The following is a 12,387-nucleotide window of genomic DNA, read 5'->3' as shown; positions in this document are numbered from 1 at the left end:
CGTCGATATGAACTTTTTTTTTACAGAACATATAACGCAGATTAAATGCTTCTGAATGGTGTAATTACTTAGTTTGTCCAGCAGAGCGCGCTCCATTGTTTGCTACTGGTGACCCAGTTCACTGTAGTGTAGAGATGCGCGGATGAGCTCAAATGTCACCCGAGTCCGCTGCTTCAAATTATCCGCCCGCCCGCCACCCAGCTGCACCTATATTTGATCGTCACATTACAATGATTCTAATTCTTAGTTTTGCATGATGATATGACGAATGGATGGTTCATTTTTAACAGCAGATTCGGTGATGTTAGAGACTAGAGCTGATCTGTGGCATGCGTCTGCGGCGCATTAAAGCCTGTGTTACGGCCACCGGAGCTGATCTCGGCCACTCAGTCAATGCTGGTGTTTATTCCGGCCACGCCGCGGCCCAGAACTCATGCTTATCACATTGGTCACATCACATCACGTGGTGCGACACAATACAATAGAATTCTATTGTATTTTGTCGCGCCGCTCCTGTATTCTATATACAGTACCAGTCAAAAGTTTGGACACATGAATGGGAAGTGTGTCCAAACTTTTGACTATACTGTACTATAATATAGCCTACACATAAAGAATATCGGCCGAAATATCGGTATCGGCCTTTTTTTTACTCCCTAATATCGGTATCGGCATGGGCCCCAAAAAACCCATATCGGTTGGGCTCTAGTTCACATATGTTGACACACATCTTGTCTTTCTGCTTGCAGAGATCACCTGCTGCACCACTGGATTGCGCTTCTTGCCGAGTGTCCAATCACAGCACAGATGTACGAGGACATGGCGCTCTTAAAGGACCATTCTCTGGTGAACTCTCTGATTCGAGTGCTACAGACTCTGCAGGAATTCAATATCACTCTGGAGGCCTCTCTCGTCAAAGGGATCGGGATATAACGCCGTCTGAATATAGAACTAACACAGATCAGCGGGACCATGGACTAACTTTTTTTTACATGGAGAGACTTGAACAAAAGGACTAAACCTGGCTTACGTTAAAGATTCTGTCATGTTTGCCATATATTAAGTGTAATGAGCCTTTTCAAACGCGTCATAATTTTTATCAACGTTACTGACATTCAAATATGTCTTCTGTTTTGATCCATACTTTTCACGAAAGGTGAAAACCCTCACCTGTGCTATACCGTTTTATTGAAAGCTCAATATTTTTCGTTGTTGTTGTGGACTGCTGACAATGGCTATATTTAAAAGGAAAACATGTAAGAAAAACCGTTATTATATTTTCAAAGAAGAACAGTGTTATTTTGATATGTGTGAGGTTGCTTGCTCTGTGCTCTAATCTAATCCATACTGTCACAATGCAGAGTTCAAGGCAAATGATGTAGAAGTATGCTTTATAAGTACAACTTGTGGGGAATTCATATTTTTACTTAAAGAAAGCAAAGATGAGAAAAATGGAAAAAAGGCTCTCTTTTGTAACAATGCCAGGGACTTGTGTCATTTCCCTCTAAATGCAAATCAGTTTAAAGGGACAGTTCACCCAAAAATTACACTATCAGTCAAAAGTTTAAACTAATTAGGTGTTTTAATGTTTTTAAAAGAAGTCTCTTATGCTCATCGAGGCTATTTGAATTCATTTTAAAAATGTAATTTATTCCTGTGATGGCAAAGCTGAAATTTCAGCAGTCATTACTTCAGTTTTCAGTGTCACATAATCCTTCAGAAATTCTAATATGCTCATTTTTTCTTGCTCATTATTATTTCAATTAAATGCTGTTCTTACAAACGTCCTATTCATCAAAGAATCCTATAAAAAAAGTTTCCACAAAAATATTAAGCAGCAAAAAATGTTTCCAACATTGATAATAAGAACTATTTTTATAATTGAGAACCAAAAATAATTGAGCACAAAATCAGCATATTAGAATGATTTCTGAAGGATCGTGTGACACTGAAGACTGGAGTAATGATGCTGAAAATTCAGCTTTGGCATCACAAGGATAAATTACTTTTTAAACTTAAAATTATTAATCAATTACTAAGAAAACCGTTTTTATATTGTAATAATATTTCATAATATAACACTCTAAAAAATGCTGGGTTAAAAAGGGACAAACCCAGCTATTGGGTTGTCTTGACCCAGCGGTTGGGTTGTTTTGACCTAGCAGTTGGGTCAAAACAACCCAATAGCTGGGTTTGTCCCTTTTTAACCCAGCGCTGGGTTATATTTAACCCAGCATTTTTTAGAGTGTATTGTTTTTACGGTATTTTTGATCAAATAAACAGTGAGCGTAAGAGATTTATTTCAAAAACATAAAATATTTAATTATTCCAAACTTTTGACTGGTAGTGTACAAGTTGGTCATCATTTACTCATCATCCTGTCATTCCAAACCCACTTTTTTCTTTCTTTTTTCTGCCCATACAATGAAAGTGAATGGCAGCCACAAATGTCTGGGAAAAGAGCAGCTTGGACTTTCATCTAAATATCTCCTTTTGCTTTCCACACAAGAAAAGGGTGGACTGTCTTCTTGAGCTTATTGTGATCCCCTAAAATCAAAGATATGACTCATGAAAGTGATGCTCAAGCATATTTTACAAGATGGACTGTAAAAACTAAAAACAATCAATGCAGAAAGGATAATGTTTCTTCAAACCTTTCAAAGTATCGTAACATTCCTCATCTCTTCAGCCCTCAGGTCTCGACTGTGGCCAACTACAATGCCATATCTGGAGTAGAATTAATTTGCAGCACAGTTGCTGTGTTCGTGTCCCTGTCCTTAGTTAACCCCAGCATCCCCTCTGTTTCTGCTATGCAATATTTACAGCTCCAAAATGTTGTTATTGAATATTAATGAAATATCATTCACCTGTTTTAGAGTAGCATAATTTGTAGGACATAACTGGGAGAAGCACATTAAAGGCTGATATTCATGTGCCAATTTCATCATGACTGTTCTGGTACCTGTTCAAACACAGCTGGCATGAGCATTCTGGGAGTTATTTTTTCTTGTGTTTTATCTCTTGATACATTTATAGACAAAAGCAGTGTAATGTAGTGTTAAATATTGAACTGTGTACAGTGTATAAAATGTATTAAAGGTGGCAATTCAATATGATTATGCTTCAGTCTTGACTTTCAAGAGCAGAATCTGTCTGAAAATGGAATTGCAGTACAATCAGTTACATTATTTGAGTTTTTAATTTAAGCATTTAAATTAAATACTTGCATGTTTAATGACTAGTTTCAACAGCATTTTCCTCCCTACGGATCAAGCTTTATTGTTTAATAACCATATTAAGAGACTATATGGGTTTTATTAAAGGGTATAGATAGATAGATAGATAGATGGATAGATAGATAGCAAGGAATCATTAAATTGATCAAAAGTGACTGTCAAGACATTTTTACACACAATATATAGGCCTATATATTTCAATTAAATGCTGCTATTATTAACTTTATTCATCAAAGAATCCTGTAAAAAAAAAAAGGTTTCCAAAAAAATATTTCCAACATTGATAAGAACATTTTTAATAATTGAGCACAAAAACAGCATATTACAATGATTTCTAAAGTAGCATGTGACACTGAAGACTGGAGTAGTGACTACTGCAAATATTTCACATTAAAATTAATGTAATAATATAATTTAAAATGAACCAGTGAAGGCAGAAAGGTGATTAAAAATAAGGAAAACTAAAAAAATATGTGTGAAACCCCAAATAGGCTCTTAATTATTCGTATTCATTTCCAATCTTAAACGTATTACTTTAAGTGTAAAAAAAATGGTCATAAACTTGAACTTAAGCAATATGGGATACTTTGTTTTTAATAAGATGGTGTTCAAAATTCATGGACATCTTATGTGTCAAGTACCCATTTAAGGCTAATAAGGCTAATATCGCGTACAAAAAAAGTGTATTACATTTAACTAAATATACAGAGTGTATTAATATCGCTTACAAAAAGGCGACTGCGTTTCACTAGCTCAGTCATAATAAAAGAACATGTGCAGAAACACTATAGCACATTTTGGAGCGTTCGACGATTTAATGTCATGCAGCATAATGCTAATATAATACAAAAGGTAGCGTATTTCAAGCATTCGAGCGACAATATTTTGGGAAAATGGGTCCATTCACTCAACATTCAAGTGAGAACAAGACGAACAATACGTGCGGGACGGGACTGTTCTGTACTTCCCCGGATGCAACGTTCTTAAATGGCAAAAGAGCGGAGTGCAGTGATTGGTTGAAATAATGTTTAAACTTGGCGTCTACGCTCCTAATATGGTCTTCCTCCGACAAACCTCTTCACTCAATGTTTGTACGCAGGCCCCGCCCCCGCCATTCATGTCTGTGTGGCCGTAGTAAGGCATGCGCAGTACAGACGAGTAAAACGGACGGAATTCAAAGTTTCTGACGGTAAGTCCTTTGTTATTGTTACGAATTAGCAGTACGAATGTAGCATTTCATTTTAATTGTACGTACTGTCAGTCCTGGAGTGTGTAGCGTGTTGTAAGTGTGATGTTAGTGGTTTTACTGCTCGGTTATTTACATCAACAATGGGGCTTTGCGCGAGCGTGGAGCGTGGCATGGTCGCGTGCTAACGGGCTAGCTGTTATTGTTAACAGGACGCGCGTTTTGGCGCTCTCGCACTGTGTGAAAGTTTAGACTAACGAGACGGTAGCGTTCAACCCGTATTTTAACTGAGATACCCTTCATGTGTTGTTTAGAAACAACTTCGCCAACGTTTGATTTAAGAACGCGTGTAAATGTTAATTTACGACAGCTCTCCCTCCGCGTAACGTTACCCTTTTTCTTTTGGTTTCCATAGATGCAAACGAACTAATACAGGAGAAACCAGAATACACAGTGTGTCGTATAAGGCATAATTTCTCTGAATAATTATTTTGTAATGTACGGAGTCTTCGTGAATGAGTGGCTTGTGTCATGTTTGATGTGGTTTTGCAGACGTTCACGCGTTTGTATTGATGTATCAAGCGCGCAGCGTGCCTTATGTTATGCATACAGATCGTCCGAGAGGCGTTTTTGAAAGTATTATCACCTTAATATTTGTATTCCAAATATGCGTTTGGGCTTTTCCGTGTCTTAAACTCTGAGAAGAGGCGCCCATTTAATTGTACTTTCGATTTTACAACCGCTTCTGCTGACACCAGCATCACCCCATGTCACAATTCCTAAAGGATTTATCTTAATTCGAAACGAATGAAACCAAATGTAAATCATTCAAGAATCCAATAAAGATTCGAAAAAGAAAAAAATTGTTTTTTTTGGTTTATCCACTAGGATGGATGAAATTCCTATTCAGTATTGGTTCCCAATTATTGTACAAATTTCATTATTATAATTTCTAGAATTTCCAAATTAACTATTTTAGTGCACACATGCTGCTGTTGTTTATTTCTGGTTTTGTTTTTTCCTCACAAGTCCATGATCATGTGTTAAAGGTGGCTGTAGCGAAAGGCTTTTGTCAAACATCAAAAGTAGGTCATTGCAGCAGACGCTACGGATTCAAAGCAAACGCGCACGTTTCCAGACGCACGCTTGTGATTCGGCATTTTTGCATAACTTCTACAACATTAATGAACAGTGTGAAATTGTCAAGTGCAAGAGATGAATTCCTGTGACCGCCCCCTTCAATCCCCCGCGCAAAACGTGCAGGAGATCTTTGTTTTAATGACGCTCTCCATTCATGTCTAGAGCCCGTCAAGATGTTCGGCTTCCATAAATCCAAGATTTACCGCAGCAACGAAGGCTGTTGTATTTGCAAAACCAAGTCGTCCAGTTCTCGGTTCACGGACAGCAGCAGATATGAGGAAAACTTCAGACTCTGCTTCGGGTGAGTGTTTTCCGCTCGGTTTCCAAAACAAACAAAAAGAATGCTGGTGGAATTTCTATCACAATTTGGATCCAGTCCTAATGAGATCAGCCGAGAATCCTTTTAGAATCAAATAATATCATGCTGGATAATCCCATTGAGATTCCAAAAAATGAGAAATTCCTTTTTTTTTTTTTAATGGGTAATAAAATTTCAGTAAAATATTTGTTTATATTTTTATTTCTTAATCTGAGTAATCAATTCTGTCCTAGCTAATTCATTTTTTTGTTTTTCATATTGGGATATGGTTGGTAGCCTGTCAGAGGATCGGGTTGGAGACATCTGCAATGCTTGTGTGCTGCTGGTAAAACGCTGGAAGAAATTACCACATGGATCAAAGAAAAACTGGAACCATGTAAGAGACTGTTATGTTGTTTTCAATGGAAATATTCCATTTCCTTACAGCCATTGTGAAAATAATATTTTATTTATCCCCCCAAGGTGGTGGATGCAAGGGCAGGACCTGGCTTCAAGCTGACCAAACCCAAGAAAGTTAAAAATATTGATGGAAAGAAGAAAAGTAAACTGAAAAAGCTTCATAAATTCAAAAGACAAAGTGAGTTTTTTTTTATTTATTTTTTTTATTTTTTTTTTTATACTGTGTGTGCACTTTGATTTTAAAGATTTAATCATTTTGAGCGTTTTTGTAATTATATATAAATTTTCTTTAAATGTCTATTTTTTTAAAAGTAACTTATGTATACACACACGTTTTGTAATATAAACCAATACAAATTTGTTGCATTTCCATTTACTTTAGTATAAAGTACTAAAAAGAAAAAATGTATAGACATTTAAAAAAATGACAAACATGCAACGCAACATATATATATATATATATTATGATTGTAACTTTAATTGGTAAAAGACTGTAACAATGCTATGGTTCATGATAAGTTCCCTTACTATACTTGGTGAAAAACTGAAATCTAATGAGACATTTCATGTAATTTTACAGTAAAATAGTTTTTGGAAGTGGAAAAATACATCATCTAGCTTTTGTAGATAGCATATTAATGTTTGCTGTCATGTCTTTTACAGATTCAGATGCCCACAGCACCACATCCAGTATGTCTCCCTCTCAGTCTCCCAGCCACAGTAATCAGTCTGACGACGGGTCGGACATCGAGACCAAGCAGAGGCGCCCAAACCCATCGAGGTTCTCCTTTCTCGACCTGTCCTACTGGAAGAGGTATTCCTTTCCTTCTTTTCACGAATGCGTGTTAAGAGATGTGCTAGTTGTTGAGCTGAAAAATAACACTTCTATTCAATGTTTCAGGCAAAAGGTGTGCTGTGGGATCGTCTACAAGGGGCGTTTCGGAGAGGTGATCATCGATCCTCGTCTCTTCAAGCCCTGCTGTAACAAGAAGCGCCCAGCTCTGGCATCCTCCCCGGACTCACAGATCTCACAAACACATCCTTCCCCTCTTCCAGAGGACATGAAGGAGGCATGGTGATCCAACTAAAACACCCTCCAACCTGTCTCGTTGAGGCCCTCATAGCGTTGTCTCCAGTGGTAGACTCTGGTATCTTCCCTTTGTTAGATTACTGTGTATGAGTTGAGTTTTCCCCTTGCTTTTGTATTTTTATGACTTTTTTTTTTTTTGTAACATGTAATTTTTGTATCTTTTTTTTTATATAACAGAAAAGGAGTAACAAATTGGGCATTAGGACATATTTATAGGTCTGAGTTAGGAAATTTAATGTAATCCATTTTTTATTATTACTGTAATTTTTTTTGGAGTTACCAGTGTTTTGTAAATATAATCTTATTTTCAGTGCACCAAAAGACTTCTATTTGGCATTTAGTTTGACGGGTTACAGATGAATAATGTAAAGTGCTGTATCTAACATTTATAGCCAAGGCATTAATGAGATGGGTGTACTTTTAAACAAATATAATATTTTACTCAGCCTTGCAGTCTTCTGCTCTGATTCAAGTTCAACTGTGGTCTGTTATATCACACACATGCATTTTCTGACTAGGATTCTTGAGCACAATATTCACAATGTGAATTCACCTCAGCTTTTGCTCTGTAATATGGACACGCGCTTGTAAAATCTCTTTTTCCTTCTGGTTTGGCATAAAGATGTTGCTCAATATTTAAAAACGGTTACGGGTTTGTAAATCTTTTTAAAAGCACGATGCAAAAAATTCATTATCTCAGAGTATTTAAACGGTTATCATTTACACAATGGCATATGAAAGCATGCATAATGTATTTGTAGGCATGATCAGTTTTATGACTGTTGGTGGTGTTTGCGTTTTATTTTATTGTTGTTGTTGTATGAGAGTGTTATAATACAGAAAGTAAGAGATATTACTGCTTGATGAATTTCTGACCAGGCTTTACACTGTGTTTTTAACCACGTTTTTCCATGTTTCAATATTGTACACTAAAGGTAATCGAAGATGAAATTGTACAGTCTTTCAGCCTTGATGTATTGACTGCAGCCTTTTGTATGTTTTTTTCCCTTGCTATTTGGATTAATTGAAATATGACAGAATTGCCTTTTTTATAAAAAATTTTTTATCTGTTTTGGCTCTGAAGTTCAGCAATATTATGGAGTTTGCAATTGGATTTGAAGGTTCAAGATTTCGGTTGTATTTCAGTGTATTATTTGAAAGAATGTTTGTTTTTATTCACCAGCAATACTTTGAGTCAGCATAACTGTTGACTTCGAGCTCTTGTTCTTAAAATGCATGAGAGCAAATACAAGATGTCGATAAATTTCAGGGAAAAATGTTTTTAACTATTAATGTGGCACATTCTCAGTCAATGTGCCTTACCAGAGATTTAGCTGATCGTTTCATTACGTTAATTTGTCATTTTTAACTTATGCTATTTATTCAAAGCTGTCTGTACAATTAATGCTGTAAAGAAGTTTTCGTGCACTTTGTATACTTTTTTTGTAATATTACCATTGATAAAATTTTGTATCTCAATTTTCCTCACATTGGTATTTTCATAAAAAATTTTTAAGTAAATGTTTGTCTTGTTTGTGTTTTTGGTATAGCGAGAAAAAAAGAAAAAATATGTTATTTTTCTAATAAGGACGTTTCCTGTTATGAATTGTGCTTTCTGAACACTAGGTGGTGCCAAACGCGTGCATCTCTGAATGCACATTGACTTGTGTGTGTGTGTGTGTGTGTGTGTGTGTGTGTGTGTGTGTGTGTGTGTGTGTGTGTATAGAGCGCTCTCATTAAAGTTATACTTTAATTGGACATACAGCAAACACCCCCAAATATGACAACCTTTCAAAAATATAAAGCAATATTTTTTTTGTAGAAAGCTCCATTTACTGTATATTTGTGATAAAAAAGCATAAAATAAATTGTTTCCTAAACAAATTTATTTACTTTTATCATTGCACTAAATATTATTTAGAACATATTTACAGTTTTTTTTTTTACCCAATGTTAGGACAACTTTGGATTTATTTTATAGCATTTTTCTTAACATGCTTTACACAGAGCAGTGTCTTAACTGCCAGTAGGAAGTTGATAGAGGCAATGAAAAGATGTAAAACACAACAAACTATTCTGGAATTTAACTACAAAGGACAGATCAACACATTTAGAATATTAATATAATACTGTATGCAGATTCCCTTTAGCGTCCCCTTGCAGACCCCAGTTTGAAAATCACAAAGCTTCAAATGAGTAAAATAATAATAATAAAAAAAGGACTAGAGTGAAGATTTGGTGTAGAATGGAGGGTCCACCTTTAAACTCCACTGTGTGTTGTGACTGAACAGCTGCTGGTTATCTTGTAGTCACAATTTCGTCATTACTGTTGAAGCTGGCCTGAATGGTGGCTTTTGATGAGCTGTGTTCTTCTTTCCGTGCTTGACACGTGAGAGTCAAAAACCACAAGAAAATAAAGAGACCTACGATGAAATGGACAGTATTAATGTCAGATAATATATTTTTTTAATCAGGAGCTTTTGCTTCACATCGCAAATTTAGGGCCACAAACCTGACTCAAATCAAATAAATAAACAACTGGCACTTAAATATGCATTAAAATCAATAAAAAAACTCGTCAACATTTTTCTTTTTGAACAAATGGTCAGTCAAAGGACGTGCTTAATTATCAAAATACTGTTTTATTACGTTACATGTGCACCCTGATATGATTATAACTTTATAGCATTAAAAATTAAGCATGAAAAATCAAATAAAATGAATAATAAAACTGGATTGCAGATTGAGACGAAATTAAACTGTCACTTAGTATCATAAATTCAAGAAAGATATTTGTAAAATATCAGTTTTCTTACAATAACATTGCAAAGGTTGAATGGCTGAGCTTGACAGACACCGTTAGTCTTACAATTTGTGCAAAAATTGAGGAAATTAAATGAGCTCTTCCTGTCATGCTGTAGAAAAGATCCAGACCATTATTACCCTGGTGTCACAATGTTATGAACTTTAAAATTGTGACATCCCAGAAATAACAACACTTTTACATATGGCTGTAAAGAAACAACTTGTAGTAGCCTAATCTGCATCCAAGCGGTCAAGACTGGTTAAACCAGTTAGCCCTACTGAGAGACTCTGTAACTACACCATTTACTACAGCACAGGGCTTTAATAGCATAGACACAGCAAAATATGACATTTTAATCATTAAAATATTTCATAATAATAATTAAAAATGCTAATTTAAGCATGTTTTACACATTAGAAATAATTTTGTGAAGTCATCCTCGCGCTCATTGGCTGCCGTCTCTGTAGATACGCTAATAATCTAATTTAATGTAGTTTAGTGCTTCAAAAAGCGAAAATAAAAAAACTCGTCAACATTTTTCTTTTTGAACAAATGGTCAGTCAAAGGACGTGCTTAATTATCAAAATACTGTTTTATTACGTTACATGTGCACCCTGATATGATTATAACTTTATAGCATTAAAAATTAAGTATGAAAAATCAAATAAAATGAATTTAAAAAACTGGATTGCAGATTGAGACGAAATTAAACTGTCACTTAGTATCATAAATTCAAGAAAGATATTTGTAAAATATCAGTTTTCTTACAATAACATTGCAAAGGTTGAATGGTTGAGCTTGACAGACACTGTTAGTCTTACAATTTGTGCAAAAATTGAGGAAATTAAATGAGCTCTTCCTGTCATGCTGTAGAAAAGATCCAGACCATTATTACCCTGGTGTCACAATGTTATGAACTTTAAAATTGTGACATCCCAGAAATAACAACACTTTTACATATGGCTGTAAAGAAACAACTTGTAGTAGCCTAATCTGCATCCAAGCGGTCAAGACTGGTTAAACCAGTTAGCCCTACTGAGAGACTCTGTAACTACACCATTTACTACAGCACAGGGCTTTAATAGCATAGACACAGCAAAATATGACATTTTAATCATTAAAATATTTCATAATAATAATTAAAAATGCTAATTTAAGCATGTTTTACACATTAGAAATAATTTTGTGAAGTCATCCTCGCGCTCATTGGCTGCCGTCTCTGTAGATACGCTAATAATCTAATTTAATGTAGTTTAGTGCTTCAAAAAGCGAAAATAACACATTTATGATCGTGCTTTACCAGCGGAAAAAAACGGGAGAATCAACTGTACTGCAGAAGACGCAACAAAGACCGACAAAAACAATAAAAGGAGCGTAAACTACATCGGTGAGGCAAACACAAGGTATGTATAGAAAATAATAAGTAGTGATGCTTCGGTTTTAGTTGTAAAGGAAAGGGGATTAATTTTAGTGTAGACCACTCTTTAAAACTCACTAGTATCAGTGTAATTCATATAAAACTGAGAAATGATTGTACTGGACGTCTATAAATGGCAGAAACACCGTGAATCTTTTGTTTCGAGTCAGTGTGGCGCTTGTTGAAATTCATCTGGTTTAAACGGATCTCGAGTCTGATTAATTACTCGTAGAATACATTTTCAATAGACCTATTACATTTTGTATTTTTTTCAATGCATTTCAATTGACATTTTCATGAACACATTTGCAATTGTTCTGTAAAATGTGTCATTATGACTATTTGGTCTGAGTTTTAATTGCATTTGGAAGGTTTTGACCAGCAGGTGGCGCCAGCATGTGGTGTTTTCAGCAGTGCTACTAACTTAGCAATTTTGTTGCTAGATTTAGCAACTTTTCAGACTACCCTAGCAACTTTTCCCCCTAAAAAGCACCTAGCAACAAATGACTCAAACCATAAAAAAACAAGAAAAAGCCATAAAAAAGCACACATTTTCCCTCTAAATTAGGCCTACACAAAAAGAGGCAACCATTGAACAGCTACACTTTCAAATGATTTAAGTGCTTTTTATGAATATGTGTATTTTGTAAAAGGTTTGCAACTACTTTTTATCACTTAATGATAAGGGACTGCTAACAAAAATGTAGAAGTTTATTTTAAAGTTTTGCCATTTAATGTGGAAATAAAGCTCTGTAACCGACTCTCCGACTCTCTCTCTCTCTCTCTCTCTCTCT

General features: G+C 35.3%; 3 protein-coding genes across 6 annotated transcripts in view; 2 read left to right on the top strand and 1 right to left on the bottom strand.

Moving 5' to 3' along the window:
- Positions 1-1,051, top strand: part of LOC107727099 (DENN domain-containing protein 5A-like) — a 56,393-nt gene extending 55,342 nt beyond the window's left edge. For all 4 annotated transcript variants that reach the window (XM_016536867.1, XM_016536865.1, XM_016536866.1 and 1 more), the window contains one exon: positions 750-1,051. In XM_016536867.1, the coding sequence (XP_016392353.1) occupies positions 750-933 (184 nt within the window). In that variant the 3' untranslated portion in view covers positions 934-1,051. The remainder of the gene's footprint in view (positions 1-749) is intronic.
- A 3,261-nt stretch (positions 1,052-4,312) lies between these two features.
- Positions 4,313-8,817, top strand: LOC107727116 (protein FAM60A-like). Its single transcript, XM_016536894.1, has 6 exons — positions 4,313-4,425; positions 5,725-5,863; positions 6,158-6,257; positions 6,344-6,458; positions 6,944-7,094; positions 7,182-8,817. The coding sequence occupies exons 2-6, from the start codon at positions 5,736-5,738 to the stop codon at positions 7,357-7,359; spliced, it is 672 nt and encodes a 223-aa protein (XP_016392380.1). The 5' UTR covers positions 4,313-4,425; positions 5,725-5,735; the 3' UTR covers positions 7,360-8,817.
- A 496-nt stretch (positions 8,818-9,313) lies between these two features.
- Positions 9,314-12,387, bottom strand: part of LOC107727117 (adhesion G protein-coupled receptor G3-like) — a 15,393-nt gene continuing 12,319 nt past the window's right edge. Inside the window, exon 12 of the mRNA XM_016536895.1 lies at positions 9,314-9,793. Within this exon, the coding sequence (XP_016392381.1) occupies positions 9,669-9,793 (125 nt within the window). The 3' untranslated portion in view covers positions 9,314-9,668. The remainder of the gene's footprint in view (positions 9,794-12,387) is intronic.

This window comes from Sinocyclocheilus rhinocerous, unplaced genomic scaffold, assembly GCF_001515625.1.
Source record: "Sinocyclocheilus rhinocerous isolate Xijiao unplaced genomic scaffold, SAMN03320098_v1.1 scaffold35, whole genome shotgun sequence".
Lineage (NCBI taxonomy): Eukaryota > Metazoa > Chordata > Actinopteri > Cypriniformes > Cyprinidae > Sinocyclocheilus > Sinocyclocheilus rhinocerous.
This window is presented reverse-complemented; position numbering and strand designations above follow the sequence as displayed.

Coding starts and splice junctions, on each gene's coding strand:
- LOC107727116 (XM_016536894.1), top strand. CDS start 5,736: ATGTTCGGCTTCCATAAATCCAAGATTTACCGCAGCAACGAAGGCTGT. Junction 6,459..6,943: donor TCATAAATTCAAAAGACAAA/GTGAGTTTTTTT, acceptor TGTCTTTTACAG/ATTCAGATGCCCACAGCACC. Junction 7,095..7,181: donor GACCTGTCCTACTGGAAGAG/GTATTCCTTTCC, acceptor TCAATGTTTCAG/GCAAAAGGTGTGCTGTGGGA.